General features: G+C 42.1%; 1 protein-coding gene across 1 annotated transcript; it reads left to right on the top strand.

The window, feature by feature from the left end:
- Positions 1-271: 271 nt before the first annotated feature.
- Positions 272-17,555, top strand: LOC104488751 (leucine-rich repeat flightless-interacting protein 2-like; the record flags this gene model as incomplete). Its single annotated transcript, XM_010144083.1, has 9 exons — positions 272-364; positions 856-948; positions 2,095-2,187; positions 2,649-2,790; positions 12,702-12,748; positions 13,795-13,912; positions 14,339-14,418; positions 15,047-15,151; positions 17,070-17,555. Coding segments are annotated over 9 exons (882 nt in total), but the record flags the coding sequence as incomplete, so codon positions are not given.
- Between the last annotated feature and the right edge of the window lie 2,977 nt (positions 17,556-20,532).

Genomic DNA, 20,532 nt, shown 5'->3' with positions numbered 1-20,532 from the left:
AGTGTAAAAGCTGTTCACTGCCAGCCTGCTGCTCAGCTTATGAAACGGGCTAAATCATGTCTGTCACTTCTGTATTTGATGGAAGAATAATTTCTTGGAATAAGGACAAATAAGATAGAAATTATACTTTTGTGGGATTGTGATTAGAGAGATATTCAAGAATTGCATTGCAGTAAGCATTTTCTTTCTGTTTGGGCTTATTTTCCCTTTTTTTACCAAGGGATGCTATTTTTGATCAATAAAAATGTCATTAATATTTCATTATTCACAGGAATTTGAGAGGGAGAAGCATGCTCATAGCATATTGCAGTTTCAGTTCATGGAAATCAAAGAGGCTTTGAAGCAAAGAGAAGAAATGCTTGCAGTAAGTAGCTTGTTTTTTCTAATGGTTTCTTTGATTGGTGTGTTCCCACTTAGCAGTAGGAGTGTAGAAGGTGAGGCATGGAGAATTTTATTCCCTACTCAGGTTTCTCACCCAAAGAAATACTGGTGTTTCAGGCTGAACAAGTTCAGAGCTGACTGATAGAAATAGTACTTTCGTAAGTGTTACCTGAAGCTGGATCTCTTTTTTCCCTTGTCCATACTATGAAACAAATTGTGTTTTAGGCAGCTGTTGTGGAGATGCACAGGAAACGGATGGAGCTGTCTACCTTGTTTGAAGTCATCTCGTGGAAAGTTAAGATTGTCTTCAGGAGTGTAGGCTTAGCTGAGATGTCAGAAACCGTGAAACTGCGTGTAGATACTCTTTTACTTTAGCACCAGCCTTTTTTCATTCTTTGGCATCACTGCAATCTTGACCTTCATTGTTAACCTGTTACCTGCTTTCTGTCTTCTTGTTTTGCTCCTGTCTCTCAGGAAATCCAGCAGCTGCAACAGAAACAGCAGAGCTATGTCAGGGAAATTTCTGATCTTCAGGAGACAATAGAATGGAAAGACAAAAAAATAGGGGTAGGACTGTCAACTCCCACAGTGTGTTCAGAGTGCCACTGTCGTTCTCCAGCTCATCTTGCTTTTGCAAGACCTCCTGAATAAAATAGTGACTTTTCGTGGTGTGGCTGTTTTGCTGTATTCCCAGTGAACTGGCAAATAGCAGATTTTGTCTTTGGCCCGTGTCATAAAACCCAAGAAAAACTGAGCAGCTGGTCTGATTTCAAACCTAGGGTAATTGATTTGCTGTGATGCACCATCTGTATTTGCCATATTGAGAAAGGAAGTGCTATTTATAATGCAGCCCCATCAGCACTTGATTTTTGCTTATTCAGATTTGATCTGTGGACTGAGCAGAAACTGGAGTGCGATACAGCAGCAATAGAGCTATTTATGGACCATTGGGATGAAAGTCTCTAACTCTCCCTCGCTCCTCATCCCTTCCCACCACCCTCTATCCAAGCCAAATGGAAGTCCACTCCTGAAGAAAAGCATGTCTTTCTTTTTTAACGATGAGCACTGAAAGACTTTCTGAAGAGAGGAGAAAGAAATCTGGCAACTTGCCCATGCTTGTGATGTCAGTAACTTGTAGCCATTTGAAAATCAAAATTTTCTGATTTTTTTACTGTTCTATTTGTCTATTGCTACTCAAACCCCCTAGTATTTCTGTGGGAAAATATGCATATGCACATGGTACATCCCAGTCTAAAGACTGGCAGCTTTGAAATGAATTGAAACGTATTGCACCCATGATGGTGACCTGTGGAATAGAGACTTAAAATCTGCTGGGCCTGCTTTCACATCGTTCTGTTAACCCATGGGAATGGCACTATGTCTGCAGGGTGCATGGTGAAGTAATAAGGGTATGAATTAACTTGTCCAGCAGATAAGAATGAAAAGCAGATCCTCGTTTGCAGGATCCTTCATGAAGGATTGGAATTCTTGGTTATTGCATAAGCTGCTCATTTCTTGGATTTGAAGCTGACCTGTGTGTATGTAAACTCGGTCCTTTAATCTGTAAGCTTTGCTTTTTTCATACGTGCCGCTTCCCTGAATCTCTGAATAGTTTAAATCTGCTCATTCTTGTTTACTTGCTTTTCATGGTCTTCACTTGTCTCCCTTCCTTTCTTCACATCTCCTCGCTCTCTGTCTGTGTTGGGAACTCAGGCGCTAGAAAGGCAGAAAGATTTCTTTGATTCCATAAGGAGTGAGCGGGATGACCTTAGGGATGAAGTGGTTGTGCTGAAGGAGCAACTGAAGGTATGCAAAAGGAATAAAAGCAACTTATATTTAACTGCTGTCCTTTTCCTTCTGTAGGTTTTTGCAGAAAATTTTAATCCAGTTCAGCAGCAAGAACTCTATCTTCATGTTGCCTTTAAGTTGCCATTTCAGATATTTTCTATATAAAGTCCTTCCTTCTAATATTGACTGTGAGCTCTTAGTATAGACTCTAGTAATTTGGTAGGAGATGCTTCTCTGAGGAGCGTTTTATGCAGCAGATTTATATTTTAAGAAAAAAAAAAAAGAGCTGTGCTCAGATGCTTTCTATCATAATGGCTAATGGAGAACCGTAATATTCTGTGCTCTTTTCTGACTTCCAGCCATGCTTAATGGAAGGGCTGAAGGACTTGTTTATTCAGAGTATCAAGGACAAGAAGACCTGAGCCAACTTCCCCGTTGTGACCAGCAAGCTCTAAAGTATTGCTTTTGCTTCTCCACAGAAACACGGCATAATCCCAGACTCCGATGTAGCCACTAACGGGGAGACACCAGACTTCCTCGATAATGAAGGACACTTGGATTCTTCCAAAACTGTTCCAGGCACAACTCAGGCATTAAAGGCAGGAGGGGATGGGATGTTAGGTAAGTGCTGGCTACCTTTTCATACCTGTCTGACCATCTGTCCATCCTTGCTTGGAGTTTAGCATTTGTTAGTGGGACAATTAACACATCACGCAGCATGCTACTTGTCAAATCACTTCCTTCGCATTTTTCTGCTTAATATTTATTACCACTCAAGTATGTTGGGCAGTTTCCTGCAAAGGCAGGTTTCATTTCCCATTCAAGGTGACAAAGGACAAGAATGCAAAGGTTACATTACAGATAAGTAGCAATTGTTCAGATAAGGATTTAAACCCTCAATTTGAAAATTGTCCCAGAATAACCATGCTGTTGTTCAATATTTTTCAGCACATATCTTAAAGAATCTGGGAAAAAGTGCTTTAGTTTCCTAGAAAGAAATTTTATCCTAGTGGAAGGGAAGGAAATAATAGAATTTTCTTTTTCCTCCTATTTTTGTTCTAAATGAACACACTAATAAATAGCAGCAGGCAGCCAACTGTTGCAAGTTATCTTGCTTTGAGCTGCTGGCTGCTTTTTCCTCACAGACTTTTTGTGTAGAAACAATCTGGAACACCAAAACCAAGGTAAGGGCATGTTTTCAAATGTAATATGTTTTCTCTCTCTTCTTATTTTGGGGGGGTTTTTTGTGTGGAAATAGGTACAACATAGAGCCAAAAGCTAACAAACACTGTTGCTTCCGAATATAAGTTGGAAGAAAAACTATTACAAAAAAACCCCAAACCACAGAATTCCCCATCCGTTTGGGAGGTTGACGTGGCTATAAGGGGCACTAAGTCCTGGAGCTTTAATCTGTGTGATGAAACATAGAGCCAAAAGCTAACAAACACTGTTGTTCTAATGCCTGTTGCTTCCGAATATAAGTTGGAAGAAAAACTATTACAAAAAAACCCCAAACCACAGAATTCCCCATCCGTTTGGGAGGGTGAAGTGGCTATAAGGGGCACTAAGTCCTGGAGCTTTAATCTGTGTGATGACATGAAACAGCTGAATCGTTTGCTTGTCAGTCAGATTTTACATTCAGTGTTTGTCATATACACTGCTGATGCCTGTTTGTTACACTTGGGAGTAAAATATTACTGAATAACCCTTGATTATTTCATTATAATGGCATCAGACACACACTCTTGGGTGCTTAAAGTGGTGTTAGGGTTGAAGTCATAGAGAATATTGCTGAGAAGAAATAATCTTGACTGTTAGTGCTACATCTGCAAATACTACTTTCCAATTACACTGCTTGAAATAGTTGTTCTCATCTACCAGAGCTGTAATTCACGCAGCCAAGAGCGTAAGTCTTCTTCTGTACGACACTACGAGCCAGCACCAGAGACTTCCTGCTTGGAGAGGGTGGTGGTGAATTTCACCTATTAAAACCCCCAAACCCTTACTAATACAATTGCTGCTTTACCTCACGTAATTGGCAAAAGCTGATCTTTCATTAACCTATTCTTTGATTCATTCTCTTTCGGGTTTTAAGTGGGGAGGTAAGTGCTATGGTGTGGTCCCTTCAATTTTCTCAATGGTCTTTTAGGCAAAGCCAATGAAGTGGACATGAAAAATGAGATTTTGGAGGATATGGGGAAAAGAGAAATCTTGCAGAATACTGAGCATGAGGAACACAAAGAGGAGACTGAGGAGCAGGAAGTACAGCCATTGCATGCCGCAGAAAAAATGGCTGAAGAACATGATGCCTTGTCAACAGTGATGTTACCAGATAGTGGGTTTACAGAACCAATTCAAAGCCTTACAGAACATGTTTCAGGGAGCGCCTCTTCAAGTGATGATAGTGACACAGATGATTTGAGAAAGGAGACCGAGTCTGCAAGCACAACAGTCCAACAGCCTGTTAGTATGGAGGCTGAACAACATGACTTAAAAGCAAGCACAGCTCAGAACTCAGAGGTGGGCTCTCTGCAAGGTCACCAAGTTTTTGAGACTCCTTATGAAATGCGTAGTGGCTTAGGTACAGAGCATGAACTGGGAAAAGCTGCACCGGAACAGGGAGAACAGGAGGATCTTAAAACGAGCCATGCCCTGAGTGATAATGAAATGGATCAGGAAACCAACGTGACAAATGAGAGCTGTGAGTTGGTTTCTAACCAGGCAGGGCCACCAGAGGCTGTGGTAGCAGGCTCACTTAGGGAAGAGGTAGATGTGAAGGGTCATGCTGAGGGACTTCAGCACTCAGAAGAAAGTGCTGAAAACAAGGTTACAAATGTCTTGGAGGGAAAGCTTCTTGAAAACAAAGACTGCACTGATGGAAGAATTGATGAAACAGAAGGTGGTAGAGCTGAAGAAGAAAATTATGTTGGGAACACAGTCCAAGGTCAGATGAGGGAAACAGGATCTGTGGGTTTGGAGGGGACAGAGTTATGTGAAAGTGATGTCCCAGCAGATACAAGTGAAAAGGAAGGCAGAGGAGATCAGGCACACATTCAACCAGTTTCTTCAGAGGACAGACCTTCAGCATCACCAGAAGAACAAAACGAGCAAGATAAAACTGAAGTTGAAAATGCTATTGCTGAGAAGGCTGAACACAAGGAAGTATTAATAGAAGAGCTGGAGATGGGTTCAGATTCTGCAGAAACAGGCGAGCAGGACAAGGCAGTTGTGGAGGCTGCAGGCCGTACTGCCGAGGTGAAAGGGAGTGTTCTGCAGCAGACAGTACCAGACACAGGCCTTGTGAATGAGGTGACTACTTGGGAAACCAGTTTAGACCCAAGGCTTTTAGATGACAAAAATGAAGAGTCAGAATCGGAATCAAGGGAAGAGTGTGGGAAAGGAAAGGAAAGCAGGACAGAACAAGAAGATGATTTAAAGCCAAAGCTAGAAGTTCAAACAGTTCTGTGTAGTGAAGAAACAACAGATGAATCAGTGGGAGAGAAAAATATTCCTTTGGAAGGTAAAGCACAGGATGTAGTTAAACAACAGGAAGCAGAATCTAAAGAATCATCTGTAGATGTTAGTGTAACTACTGAAAACAAAGCTGATAAAGAAACTCTGGAAGAAAATGAGCAAGAGTTAGAGCTTGCCAGCCACCACCATGGCAGTGGATTTGCTTCTGAGGGAGGTGCAAATAATTCCCTGGCACAGAAAGTTGAGCAGCATGAAAACGTTAATGAACAAGTTAAACTGGAGGGTCAAACAGAGGAAAGACTGGAAGATGATGGTGATGCATTTGATTTTGATGAAGAGTCAAAACAGGTACTAGAAACTGATAGCCAATGTGATGGAGAGAAAGCTGATACACAGAAAGGAGGGAGAGATGGAGCAAATGGTGCTGTCGGAAAAACTGCCCAAACAGACGAAGCTGGAGGAAGAACAGACAAAATAGAGACCAAAGACACTTTGACTGAAGATGACAGCTTGCAGCATAAAGAGAGAGATGAGCCTGAAGAAACAGGGCATTTGCAAGGGGAAGCGTCATGGAAAACGGGTGAGAAGACTGACGTGATGGAAGATGAAATCAAAGCATCAGATTCTAATAAAGTGGAACAAATACCAGATGAAAGTGTTTTGGAAGAGGATTTGGAAAGTGCTGGCAATAAGAGGGATGAAAGCAAGGAGGATTTGCAGGGCGGCAGGAAGGGTAGGGGTAAATCCAGAGAGGACTGCACAGTATCCTAAGTTCAGAGTCTCAAGGCTATAAGTTACAGACTGTTTGATCAGTCCCACAACAGAAGCATGCATTTTGCACAGCACATCAGACCTTAGCAATACTCATAAAGTTGTTTTCTTTATAGGTAACTCTCATCATAATACAATGTTATGTAAGTGGTAATGATGCAAGCACGAAGTTACTCGCTGATGTACCTAGCCACAAGAAATGGCGCGGGGGTTCGGTTTTGCTGTGTCTCAGGTTTAAAGTTTATTACTGAAAGAGCAAACTTCACAAATCAGCTTTTCAGACCGCCTTGCAAGTAGAGTTCTTCTAGTGTGGATAATTGCTCCGGCGGAATTTCTGTAGGAAATTCTTTTTTTCTAGCCTAGATGATAGGGGTCTCGAATGTACTGCACATTGGGTTTCTGAGAACTTATGTGCAAAATTCTGTGTATTTACACACATTAGATCTGCACTTAATGATCAGCAATACTGATCTGATGGTGAAACTTCTGCCTGAATGATTAGAGTCTAGGAACCAATTTTTTTTTTTTTACTTTGGAAAAAAAAAATTCTCATTCCACTTTGTGTGGTTTTTCCTAATAATTCCAAAACAGTGTTAGATCACTGTGAATCTGCTTAGTCTAAACGCTTTGGAAGGATATTATGCAGTTTGACGAAAGTGTAACATACAGGTTTTACTTTGCTGAAAGGAATAAATATGTCCATGTTTACTTCATCTCGGCACTTTGCACCACAATAGGCCTTTTACACCACATCTCACATGGGGCTTTTGTTTTTTCTGAAGAAGATGTCAATACACACTGTGATGTGTGCTTAGGTTTGCTATCAAGCACTGTCTACCTATGAATATATAAAATACCTATTTTTCCAAGAAGATTTTTGTTTAAAACTGCATTTCTTTACTGCATTATGTTTTCTGCAAATTTATGATGCTGCAAGAACATTTTATCTCTGAAAAATCTTACCTCTTCCCTTCTGGAAAGAAGGTATCTTTGCACGTCTTGATTCTTGCTGGGTATCAGACCAAAGACTACTTGCTCTGTGTAATGACCCCCGTGCCTTTCTGAAATGCTGGGTTGCTTTTGAGTTGCTGGCGTACATTAGACACTTTGACTCCATTGGTGTATTTCTTCTTGCATCTTTGCTAGTGCTTGGGAGGAAAATCATGTTTTGCATACTTTAAAACTCATTTAAAGTTGTTTTAAGCAAAGAACGGCCCAAGGAAATGCAAACTGAGTAGCTGGGGTGGGGGTGCTGTGGAAGGCTGTATTTGTGTTGATGTTACACAGTTGATGGAGTACGAAGACTGCAAAATTTCAAGATGTGTATCAAAATGTACTGAGCTGTATATAATTAAAATAAACTTATTTTGTACTTTCAATTGCCTGGCCAGAGCACTGTTTATAAACCTGCATAAATATTTATTTAAATCTCTGTAATTTCAAAACCGCTTTGATGCAGCTTTGTTAAATTTATTGCGTTGTGCTGCCCATCTAGAAGATCTGTCTCACTAGGAGGGGGCAGCCGTGGCGTTCAGGGCACCCGTAGCTGCAAACCTGTAATGGGACTCTAAACCTGTAACTCTTTACATGTGGCTTCTCTCCAACTTACAACAGTTCCAGTACGGTTTCTGTAAGTATTAGCAGTATTTAGGGTTTACTCTAAATGCTAAGCTAAAAAGTCATAGATTTTAAGTGCATCTCTTGTTACTGTGTAGCAGTGTTTAGATAAGGATTTGTCTCTGCTGTACCTGCAACCATAATACAGGGTTTAGTGTTGAAAGTATTTTAAATGTATTTATGTTTAAATGTTAAATACAATTAATGGGCTTACCAGGCTTCACTTATACTCGTGGATGGATCTATAAGCATTTCCTGTGGTTTTCCTGCGCGTTTGTTTCTAATAGAAATGCTTTTGGCTGAGGGAATTAATGGTGAGCTGATTTTTTTTTTTTTTTTTTTTTTTTTTTTTTTTTTTTTTTTTTTTTTTTTTTTTTTTTTTTTTTTTTTTTAACTGGTGTTTTCACTTCAGAAAACAAAGCGTCTAAGAGCGGTCCTTTTTAAAGCCAAGGTGCAGAAAGAGAAACAACTCTAGTCTTTACTGCCCGTGTACCAGCTTCTGTCCCACAATAACTGGCTGACTTTCAGTGAAACTAGGGTAGGAGCAAGAACACGAAGAAGCAGTGAAGAATAGCTGATGTGCTAGAGATCTGTCCTTGAACGCTGGGTGCTCGGTGGTATCTCTGCTGGCAGCTGGGCCCGGACTTCGGGAACTGGGCGAGTACTGTGGAGGAGAAGGTCACGGTATTCTTTGTCTCTTTGAGTTTTGGTTGAGTATATGCATGTGGAGGGAGAGGGTAGGTCTCCCAGATAAATGATCTTGAAGATGAAAGGAACTGCTAGATGTTATATTCAGAATGTAATAATTTAAATATTATATGCCAGCTAGCATTGAGTGAGATGTGTGCCATTAGAGAGAGGGAGGAGACAGTGTCTCGGGAAGAATTACCTAGAAAAATACATCTTCTGTAAAGTTACACTACTGACAAGAGTTTTTGGTGTTTTCCCTGTGATATCTAGCAGAAACAAGAAAAGATCTAGCTTTTGTTCCTTTCTTTGCTGGTTTTGACGTTCAAAGACAGCAGAATATCAAAATCAGTCTTTCATGGTCTAACATGAAACCAAGAAATCACGGTATGAACTTGAGTGAAGACTCCCGTGTGCTGCTGTTACCCATCCTGTTTTGAGCAGGGATAGTCTGCCGGTGGCTGCTGCAGTGAGCACTGCTCCTGGTGTCTTCTGGAATAGCTCTGTAGCTTGCTGGATTTTCTGTTCAATACCTAGGGACACGTATGGCCCAGGTTTGTGCATTTCTGTGCATGCAGAAGTAGCCTGAAATGCTTTCAAAAGCAGTAGCTGAGGAAACTTTTTTACCCCCTTATTCAGCAAGTAATCGCGAAAGGCCTTGGTCAGTTATTTCCTTTATTAAGGAACAGTCCTCCTGTCCCCCTCCAAGTCGGTATTGCAAGCTGGTGTCTTCTAAATCCTGTGCGTATTCACTGTCCCAACAGACTGTCCCTAGCAGTGTCCCTCTTCTGAGAAACAGCGAGGCATTTCTCGATATTTGTTGTTGTTGTTTTCTCATGATCCAAAGTAACTCAACAGATCTGGAGAAGGAGCGTTGTCCAACCTGCTGTTGTTCCAGCAGCTGGATTCTTGCAGGCTGTTCCAAATAGCTGCTAGTGGCTGCTGGTGGGATTTCACGGGATGTCTTCCCACCCTCCAAGTACAGTTCACCCCTTTCATTTGCATCAGGCTTCATTACTTGCTGGGCCACACATCATGCAAATCATTCGGGTTCAAAGCAGCTGCTTCCTGCCCCATGGTCTCCTCCAGCAGGAAGAGACATCAAGGATCTGTGGCTGATTAGGGGATGTTAGGTCAGTCGTGCCACTGAAGCAGTGCCATGGTTAGCAATACCTTAAGTCAACTGCAGTACTGAGGTAATGAGAGCAGTTGTTTGACTTACACACACACCTGTACAACAGCAGAAGACCCTGGTCACCATCCCCCTACCTGTCCCACTGTGTCCTGCTCTCTCCCAGGCCTTCTCAGAGCCCAGCTCCTGGCATCAGCTCCTTCGCGTGCGAAAGGTGCAGTGAGTAGCCTGGGAATTGTGTTACCAAAGTTAAATTTAAGTGAGATGAATGTCGCACATTAATTCTTCGTCTTAGTATTTTGTATGTGAAATAAAGATAATGACTCTTACAGATGAGAATTTTAATTAGCTGCTTTGTGACCTAATTCAGTAGATTGCTCTTTTCTGCTCATCTCTTCTCAAGGTCCTTAGATCCTTGATTTGTTGGAAAAATGTCTCCTAAATGGAAAGTTAAGGTGACTCTGCAGAGACATCTATGAAAGTAATTTTTCTGTGTTAGTGTGGGGTTTTAAGTGAAACTTAAGACACCTTCATCTATACACGCAAAAAAACTTTTCTGCATGAATGGCAATTTTAGAAAACTATTTTTTTCCTGTGATCATGTAAATCCTGCTGCCAGCATGTCAGGTGTCCTAGTAGGGTGCACAGATCTCCATAATGAGGGAAGAGAGCTGATGGTTTGGAGGTTCACTCTAAAATGCTAAAATCCATTTTGCAGGGAGAGCGGCTGGGGAAGCTGGTGTGCTTCCTTACTGGAAGCTGGCAGAGGTGTCCTTTCTTCAGGCAGGCACATTTCACCCCACAACAGTGGTTGCATTACTGAAAGTTACATTGCTGCGTGTATGACAAAGTTATTTTCAGCATCAAGGTGGATTATTTGGCCCCTTTGGAGTCAATAAGTCTGGGCCAATTTTGTAGTGGCCTGGAGGTTTTCTTCTGCATCAGTCCTCGTTCTCTTTCCAATCCTTAGAACTTCATTTCTTGATCTCTGCCGACCTGTGACTCCCAACCCTTTCTCCAAGTCTGAATATCTCTGACTTTTACTGTTTGCTCTCCTCCCTTTCTTCATTGACCTTTATTTTTCTTCTGTGTCTTTCATCTTTTACAGAAGGTTTTCTGTCTTAAGCTTCCTTTCATTCCTATAGAGATATGTGAAATTGCTTTATTATTTTGAGGGGGTTTATGCTTGTAAGTTTTTGTTACTCTTGATAGTTTAAAAAAATGTGGCTTGTTTGTTGTTTTTGTTTTGTTTTTTCCCATCAATGCTCAGGTGTAACAATGTTGAGTGTGTTACAAATGGCTAAAAAAAGGATAGAACTTGAGGAGGTTCCAAATGAATGCATAGAACTGCTGAATGTCACTGTAACATCTATATTTGGGTATTGCGTCTGAAGCCAAGGTAAAGGTTTTATTCGATGCTCTAGAATGACTGCAGGTATATGGGATCTTGTATACCCAGGAGGGGAATGCTGTCCCACGTTATTACTAGCTAATGGGCTGTACTTGGCTGCCATATAGAAGGATTTTCTTTTGAAAACTTCAGTTTTCCCCACGATTTGATTCTATACAGGCCCTTTATTCCTTTTACTGTATATGTTAACAAGAAAAAACAGGGAACCACAAGGATTTGGCCTGTTGAGGATTTCACAGCAAATGAGGACTGGTATTTTTAAGGCTTTTCAAAAATACTTAACTCTACCAACAAAATTTACCTGGTAGAAGCCCACCAGCCTTTTATCTGTAATTTGTCAATTGCTTTCCTGAAGTTTATACGAAGATCTTCTTCTTGATGACCTTTGGATTTTAAACATTTAAGTAACAGGCCAGACCTTAACTGTGGAGCTAAGCTCTGAATGCCCTTGGTTCTGCACAGGCGACTGCTTGCTGGCAAGGGAGGCAAGCTCAATACACCTGCTCTAAACACACACATCGACCTTGTGGAGTGAGACCTGTCGAAGGTCGACACACCCTCTCCTAAGAAGTATACCTGAATGCTATGTTCCAGTGTACTTCTGTTGGGGTGTACCTGAACAAACTAAGGTTGTTAATTCATGAGGTAAAGTCACTGTAGTGCTAAGAAAATTTGTGAGTACTTGCTAAAATGCTTTCACATTTTGCACCCCTTAATAGGGAAGGAAGAACCCAAGTGGTCTGGTTACTTACTTTCTAGTTCTTTTTTGCAGTTGGCTCGTTCTGTAGTGTGCGCTTTATTAATGAATGCCACACATATCCACGTGCTGGTCTGTAGCACTTCCAAGTCGAAGTGTAGCGCAATGGTTGGTCCAGATTGCCCATCGCCTGCTTGGTGTTTGACCAGGAGAATTGACTGTGAAGGATTAAAGAGAAAGAATGTTTTACCAGACTGCTGCGTTTGAAACAAAAATCATTTAAAGTTTTTCTGGTCATAATACTGGAGATAACCCAAAATGTCATTGCTGTGCTGTTTAGAAGAAGAAAGTGAAGATGTTTAAAGTGCTGCAGATGTGCTTAGCTATGATTATAGGTGTTTTCAGTATTGTCATTATGTTGAACTGTAAAGATTTGTGAGATTTTGTGTTGCAGTTGTGTTTGACCCTAGAGTTCTTGCATGCTAACCTAACGTAGAAGAATAGCCTCTTTGCATGCAGCTGGGTGCTGCCACTGCCGTGACAAGCATGTTGTGTGAGAATGACCTAACCTCCCCTGCTGCAGCCCCTTCCCAGCCCTGACTGTGGCCTCACTGTCTGTGGTACGTGCATAACTACCTTCATCATTAGTTTCACTAACCTTAACCATTTGGTGTTGTATCAGATGCACTCTGAAATGTGCGGGTCGATCAAATCAGAACTGAACTTCCTGTTTTCTCTTTCAGACAGGCTGAAAAAACTCATTGATGAACGAGAGTCCTTACTAGACCAGGTAATTACAGGAAAACTGAAATGCTGTGAGTTTTCTAAATCTGTGGTTAAGACTGGAAGATTAAGATAAAAATCCAAATAGCACTAATGTAAGGTAGAGAACAACTGCACCACCACCCTGCAGGGTTGTTCTTGGTGGGGACTTACTGTGCTGGTTGCTGTTTTACTCTTCCTCTGAAATATTTCTCCCATGTGTTAACTCAGAATACAGGGAAGGAAAGATAAGACCTGGTGTGCCTGTGCCATAAAATCACAGAATCGTTTTGGCTGGAAAAGACCTTTAAGGTCATTGAGTCCAACTGTTCACCCAGCACTGCCAAATCACCACTAACCCATGTCCCTCAGCACCACATCTACACATCTTTTAAATCCCTCCAGGGATGGGAGTCCACTGTGTTGCTAACCAGTCACATTCAGTGCCCTTAGTCACCTAAAGCTCCTTCTCCAGGACTGGTTCCGAAGAACAGTACTTCACATTGGCTGAGCCCAAGGGAAAAACCAGTATGGTCCAGAAAGCTGTAGAAGCAGATTTCTGTCCATCAGTAAGACTTCCCAGTTGCTGGGTCTGTGGGTAACGGGTCATTCAGAAAGAAATGCTGTTGGAATTGCAGTAGATGAGTAAATAGCAATTAAGTAATTACTGCTGGTACTGTGGTACTCCACAGTGGATATAACACTTATTTTAAAAAGTTCAGCTGTTCTGTTTCTCTGCAGCGTGCTCTGTGCTTTCCTTTATGGACTATATCCTCCACCTTGAGACTTCACACAGAACCAAACAGTTCTGGGGTTTTAAGAATGTTTTATATTAACGTGCCTACAGAACAGTTCTTCCATTTGTAATGTTTGGTCCTAAATGTATGCATAAGGACTGATACTTAAAATAGGATGAGTCATTTGCCAAAAGAATTTCTAGGAAATTATGCTGTAACAGAAGATTTTTTGAGATTTAGGTTTAAAAAGGTATATAATTTGTTTTATAGTGAATTGAGTACTGAGCCACAACTTTCCCTTACTGATTTTAATAACTAATTATTTTGTGTCCTTCAGATTAAAAAATTAAAGGGACAACTGGAAGAAAAGCAAAAGAATGGCAAGATGGAAAATACACAGTCAGAAGACGAAATTCTGGAAAATGGGACAGATATGCACATGATTGACCTCCAAAGTAAGTCGCATTTTGATTTTAAGAGAACTTTTGTGTCCCATATGTGAGTGAGAAAACGTATCTGTACAGTAACCACATGGCTTTAAGTGGAAATGAGCCTTCAGGTGTAAGGAAGCTTCAAGGTGGGAGCCAGCCACGCACCTCTGCTAGAGGGAGCGATTATCCTTTGTTTGAGCAAGATTGCATGTGGAAATCTGCCTTCTGTTCCCCAGGAGAGCTGGGGTGAGTTCCTGCTTAATTCTGCTTCCAGAGTGGTCAGCAGGGAATCAGGCGAGACTGGGAATAGCACCTGTCTGCTGGGCACCCTTCTGACAGAGAGCACTTGCTACTCTGCCGCTACCCCAAGTGGATCCCTGCAGCATGGGAACTTGTTAGAGACTGTTATTGCTTGTTCTGACACCTCTGATCAATGTGCAATTCTTTTAGGAGATGCCAACAGACAGATCAGTGATCTCAAATTTAAACTAGCAAAGTCTGAGCAAGAGATAACGGCACTGGAGCAGAATGTAAGTTCCTGGCTTGTTCTGTTTGTTTACACAGTGAGAATGCAAAGAGAAATTGTAATATATGATAAATAAAATCATAATTACTGTGATTTTTCCCTTAAAATAAGGATCAGGAATGTTGAAGCATCAGGGCTTCTGCACGTAAGTCAGAGAGTAAAATGCTGTCATCTCTGTATGGGGAAGAGCAAATATATTAATCTTTACCAAAGGAAAGACATTCCAAGACAAAGGTATATTGAGAGCCCTTACTGACCCCTGCAGCAGACTCTGCTATGCCTAGCTACTGACTTTGCTTAAGTGGCTCCTGGCACGTGATAGATATATGGATTTTCTACAAGACTGTTCAGTTTTGGCTGTTTGCTGTTGTCCAGAGGATGTCAGCGATATCTTGCTAAGATAAATTTAGTCAATGGATTGTATTTTTTTTTCTGGAAGCATATTAAATATGGATACATATAAAGGGTCTGGCATAAATTACCATGGCCAGGCTACCTTCATATATATATTTTTTTTTCTCAAAATATGCCTTTATTAAAGTCAGCACCTGTCTGGTTATTGCTTAATTATTAGTGGAAGAGTAAAGCCCCAGAATAACTTCTTTGATTCCGAAAATGTGCCTTCACCTTAGGTAATACGATTGGAAGGTCAGGTAGCCCGATACAAAACTGCTGCTGAAAATGCTGAGAGAGTAGAAGATGAACTGAAAGCGGAGAAACGCAAACTACAGAGAGAGGTAACTCCAGATGCCAACTGTCACAGGCAGCGGGCCGACGGCACCACGGGGAGCGGGGGTGGGCGGGCCCGCTGTCTGCTGCATTTTAGAGGAGGAATTACCCTTCTTGGCAGAGCAAAGAATCAGCGCCTGCGTGTTTTATTACTTTAGTCAGGTCTGCATGCTGCTGTGCAGCCATGAGTGCTTCTGTGGTTCGACATTCATCAGCTGGAGAACTCCTATTTCTACTTCTCTGTCCTTGTCCTTTGTTGTACCTGAAGGCTCATTACTTTGGGTGTTACAGATTCCAGGTTTGTAAATACAAATCACTTTTAGAACATGAGATTCAGAAATAAACAGCAGTAGAAAGCTGGAAATCCTGTAAAGTTAATTAAAATTTTTTTAAATTTAAATTTTAAATTTAAAGTTTATTTGGGTGCTTCATTATTTAAGCACAGCGCCACTCCTCACCAGTAATGGCAGTCTAAACTTTTGTCATGGGTTAGGGCTGGGCTGGCCACTAGACAAATGACAGAAGCTCTCTATTAACTCCTGCTCCCTCCCCAAAGGCGAAGAAAATGGGAATAAGGGAGAGAGACTTATGGATTGAAAGGGAAACTAAAACTGCTTTAATGAAAATAATAACAATAAAATGAAGTATATCCAATACCAACCCCCACATGGGGAAGTCCCAGACCAGACTCAGTGGCAGACAGGAACCGGATTTGGGAACCAGATTCAGGAACGCACGGATTGGGATCAAAGACAGAACAGAGAGAGTCCTCCTTGGACACCAGAGATTGAAGAAGAAAGGTTGACCCTTGCAATCCCTCAGCTTTATTTCAAGAATGACGTCTGTGGGATGGAGCACCTTGTTGGTCTGTTCAGGGTCACGTGTCCTGGCTGCTCCTCCCCACAGGTTCACCCTCTAACTCACTGCACCTCAACATGGTGCACAGGATTTAGCAGTGACCTTGATCTGCACAGGAGACAGTATCAGCGAGAGCCTTTCTGCATCCCCGTCCCTGTTAGTGACTGTAAACATCCAGCGCTGTCACTGCTAGACGCAGTGACTGGCTGCAAAAATAATGCCGTTAACTCCAGACAGCGCAGTCAGTTAGAAGAGACTGAGCTGAAAAGTGAAATCACTGAACAGAATTGGTTCTGTTCTAGCTCAAAGCAGGAAAACTTCCCAGCTTCAGAGACCAAGCTGGAGTGCTAAATGGATGTGAATCCTTCTTACTGAGCCTGTTTGTCTTGATCTGTCAGTCCATCCATGTTTGCTGTCATGTCCACAGGCTCTGTTCATGTTTGTCTCTTAAAACATTGCATCGTCAAGCTGTCTGTAAGTTTGACCTTGTTTGTCTTACCAAACTTCATGTTCTCTCCAAGCAGCCACTACAAACCAGCTTAAATACGTCAGCTCCTTTCACACCTGCCTCCTGAGGTGGTTTTTTTCAGTGTGGCTCTTTGCTTTTTCTAAATACTCATCCTGCTCTGCTGCCAGTCAGTAATGCTCTATGTAGCCCACCCCTCCCTCCCTTCCCCCATCCTGTGGTGGGTTTTGTAGAAAACTAAGGCACTAAAGTTACGTCTGTAGCAAGCAGAAACATAAAAGCCAGGCAGTGAGACAGGCATCTGTCACCCAGCAGATAGCTCTGAGCATCGGTGCCTCTGAAGCTGAGCAAACTGAGCCATTTGTTCAACATGCTGTAAATACCTTGGATTCTTGGCATCATGCTCAGACAGTATCTGTGTGTGTGGCCTTTGAAGCAGTTACACAAAATTTACTTTTAACTCTACTAATAGAAATTTTCAACTGCTTTATCTTGTAAGGAAATGGCAGAAATATGGTCAGAGTAACTACAACCCTGCTCAGGCTTTGGAAAGGGAAAACACTGAGAAAGTTACCAGGTTTTTTTCTGCTTCTTTTCTTCAGCTTCGTTCGGCATTGGATAAAACCGAAGAGCTTGAAGTCAGCAATGGCCATCTAGTAAAACGCTTGGAGAAGATGAAAGCCAACCGGAGTGCTCTCCTGTCTCAGCAATAACCACCATCTCCCGGGGGAAACCACTGCTGCTTGACGGAATCAGAACAACGTCGCAGATGCTTCTATCTCTTGCTGCCCGGGATGCTTTGTGCCATGCCTTCTGAGAACAGACAACCCCAACACTTGCTACGTGCCTCCCAGCTGTGGTTCTCCCTATGCAGATTCAAACCTGCTGCACTATCTCCATCGGAGTAGCTGATCCAGTCGGCTGTGCCTGCGGGAGCTCTTCTACACCGTTCTCTGGGTACATTCGAAGTACAATATCCGCCTAGCACGTGAGAAGCACGTCGGGCATCGCGTGAAGTTCTTCATCCAGAAGGCAGAGAAGCCATTTATTGCCATTTAAAATGGCTTTCGAAGGAAACAGTTTAACTGGACTGGAATTTTGTGTCTTGCTGAAAATTTAAAAAAACAAAAACACGGCAAGTTTTGGACTTTCTCATGACAGTATCTGTAATTTAGTGACTATGGTAGAGTTATTCATAGTAGGTTTTTCATTTACAAGTCACTGTGGAACCACAAGCCATTACAAAAGCAAAACTCCTTCAGTGGAAACTATGGAAGAAGATGGTCTTGGAAGCAAAAGTGACCTTAAATGACTTTGCCAATATAACAAAGGTGTTTGGAGGGATTTTTTGCACCAGTGGAATCATAAGACTATTTTATTTCAGGGTAAATAGGCAATAGCTTCATGGAATTTTCAACTTTTATTTGTATTATTTAATCCCTGCTCTTGAAGTTGAAGTACACTACTTTTAGAGGATGTAAAGTTGCATTAATAAACCAGCATAAGGCCGTGCTTTAAGGAATGGTGGGGTTTGCACTCGGATCACTCACTTTGGTGCATTTGTCAAAGCAAGTATCATTTGCTTAAACAAAATCTGTAAAGGTTTTTTTACATCAGAAACTATGAACTGGTCCAGGAACTACTAGTTTCGTATGCCGCTGGAAGTCTAATTTTTAACTAAATAACTGGTAAGTAAAGAAGCACTTTAGAAAATATTACTGCCTATGGTTTTTCTACACACACAGAAGTGGCAGATTAGTTCCTTCTGAGGTCATAACAAAGGTTTTCCACTTTTCATGAAAAATAACGTAACCAGTTAAGGTGTTCCGGGCAATTGGTTTTACACAGGTAGCACTACAGCTCTGGTTTATTGGAAATTACTCTGAATGTACTGCTCAAAGGAGAACAGCAGTCACCTGGGAAACAAAGCTGTCCTTCCCCCTCAGCCCTGACAGAAAAGCTTGTGGGTAAGACAGGCGACCAGTCCGTTAGGAGCCTGCCCAAAGCCACATGTCCTGCTCGACAGGAGCAACCTTCTGTTGGTGCTGACTGCCGCAATGGATAATGGTTCTATCAAGCCAGATCCAGAAGACCATTTCTTCTTAACTTGGTCTTCCGACTCTCCGGTCCAGGTCTTTGCATAGCCTCTTCCTCGCAGGCTGGAGGTCAGAGTATAAAGTGCTGCTATTTTCAACGAAAGGGAATCGGTAGCATCTTCTTAGAGCACCTTCACCAATTAAATAAACCAAAAAAACCACGTCTGAATGTGTTTCTCTGCTTTGGCTAGAAAATAACACCTTTCTCTTCATCTCTCCTGAGTGGACCTGGAAATTTAGGGATGATGTGTTGGAATTAATATTCCAGGAAAAGGATGAGGAAGGCTTTTTTTGTGCCCCTGGGAAAATAAGTATCCCCTTGTTGATCAAATGTAGTGGAACATGGCGATGAAAGCCCATGACAAATGACATTTCCACTCCAGCTAGGGCTTGGGGGTGGGGGGGGAGGTGGTGGTTGATTTTGAGAGGAACATTCAGGTGCACAACCAGGTTTCTTGTGGAATACCTCAAAAATCTCTGTGGATACCAATTTACAGTTTTCTGTGGTTGACTTGTGTAATTTCTGGTGTACAAAGAGTCTGGGTCCTAAAAAAAAAAATGAACTAAGAGTTTTTCAAATGCAAACAAATGTGCTAAATACAACATTTTATGAACTGATGATAAGGTGCATGACTGCCACCAGTCGTCATCTTATTTGTGGTAGCAGTGACCTGGCAAGGTCTCCAGTCTCCAACTGTCTCTTGGCAAGATTCAGGAGAAACAACCCAGCAACTAAGCGTTGGTCCAAAAGGCTAAAAAAATACTTTGCTCATCAAGAAGGGATGTGTTTATTGTTTCGAAGTAGATTGCATCTCGCACCCCATAAGCATCAACCTCATGACAGAAATCAGATGTGTATTTCAACCTGGATATGCTCTTAGTAGAAATCTTTGTGTGTGATAAAGTAGGTGAATATTGAAGCCACGTTGGTTTTTTTTCCCCTTTCAGTATGACTTAGCTTTAGAATAAGGGAAGAAAAAGTACTGCTTGGTTTACTGCAAACTGTTTTCTGTTTTCCTGTGAAGAATGTACAACAACAGGACTTTGAACGGTCACAATATAGCACATGCCCCCATCTTTTTAATCGAGCTCCAAACAAGAGAGCCTCGGTGCCCAGCCCGCTGATGCAGAGCCGAGCCGAGGTGGTGGCGGCTTGGCGAGTAACGGCCCCTGGGGGAACCAGGACAGCTTTTCCTGGAATTCGTATTTAAAATTGTTATTCTTTGTTTTATTTTTAAATGTTAAATAATTATCTTTGCGAATGAGATGTTACCCAAAACGGTTTTGGGGTTTTTTTTTGGTTTTTCAATCGAACTGTTAGGAGATAATGAGTGTGGAAAAGGAAATTCATTAGCGGAACTCGCCAATAAAGATGTCACTTGTTTGGGCAGCTTTTATGGAGTGGTCTGTCATGATGACATTGCTGGTAAAAGTTCTCTTGGCAAATACAGACTTTTTGGATTACACTGGTGTAACAGCTTGTTTTCCTTTTTAATGTGTTGCTGCAGACACACAAACGTGTTGCTAATGCTGGTTATAGACAGAGGCAGGGGCTTGTGTGACTGAGGGCACGGAGTGAGACATACCTCCAAGTATTAATGTTTTTAATGGCAGGGTGCACTTGGGGAGGGGGAGGGCAGGGACAGCGTCCCGGCGGCAGACGCTGGAATGGTGTTGCTCATCGGATTCATCCCTCGCTTCAGAGCCGTCATGGGGAACACAGAGTAACCCACGTACCGGCTTTCCCGGGAAGAATCCTTCACAACGCGAGGCAACTTGATTCATCAGAAACGTGTCGATTTTAGTGTTAAATTTCATCTGGCCCTGATGAAGATGCTGTGGGGAGATCGCTTACACGAACTGTACTTGTCTCCGCTTTAGATGCTCCGCGTCGGCCGCGCCGTGAGCGAGGAAGGGAGGGGCCCAACCCCCCCTCAGGGAACATGGCGGCCGTTGGGGGGAGTGGGGG

This window comes from Buceros rhinoceros, unplaced genomic scaffold (assembly GCF_000710305.1).
Source record: "Buceros rhinoceros silvestris isolate BGI_N320 unplaced genomic scaffold, ASM71030v1 scaffold14099, whole genome shotgun sequence".
Classification (NCBI taxonomy): domain Eukaryota; kingdom Metazoa; phylum Chordata; class Aves; order Bucerotiformes; family Bucerotidae; genus Buceros; species Buceros rhinoceros.
Note: the sequence above shows the minus strand (reverse complement) of the source record. Positions and strands in the feature narration are given on the sequence as shown.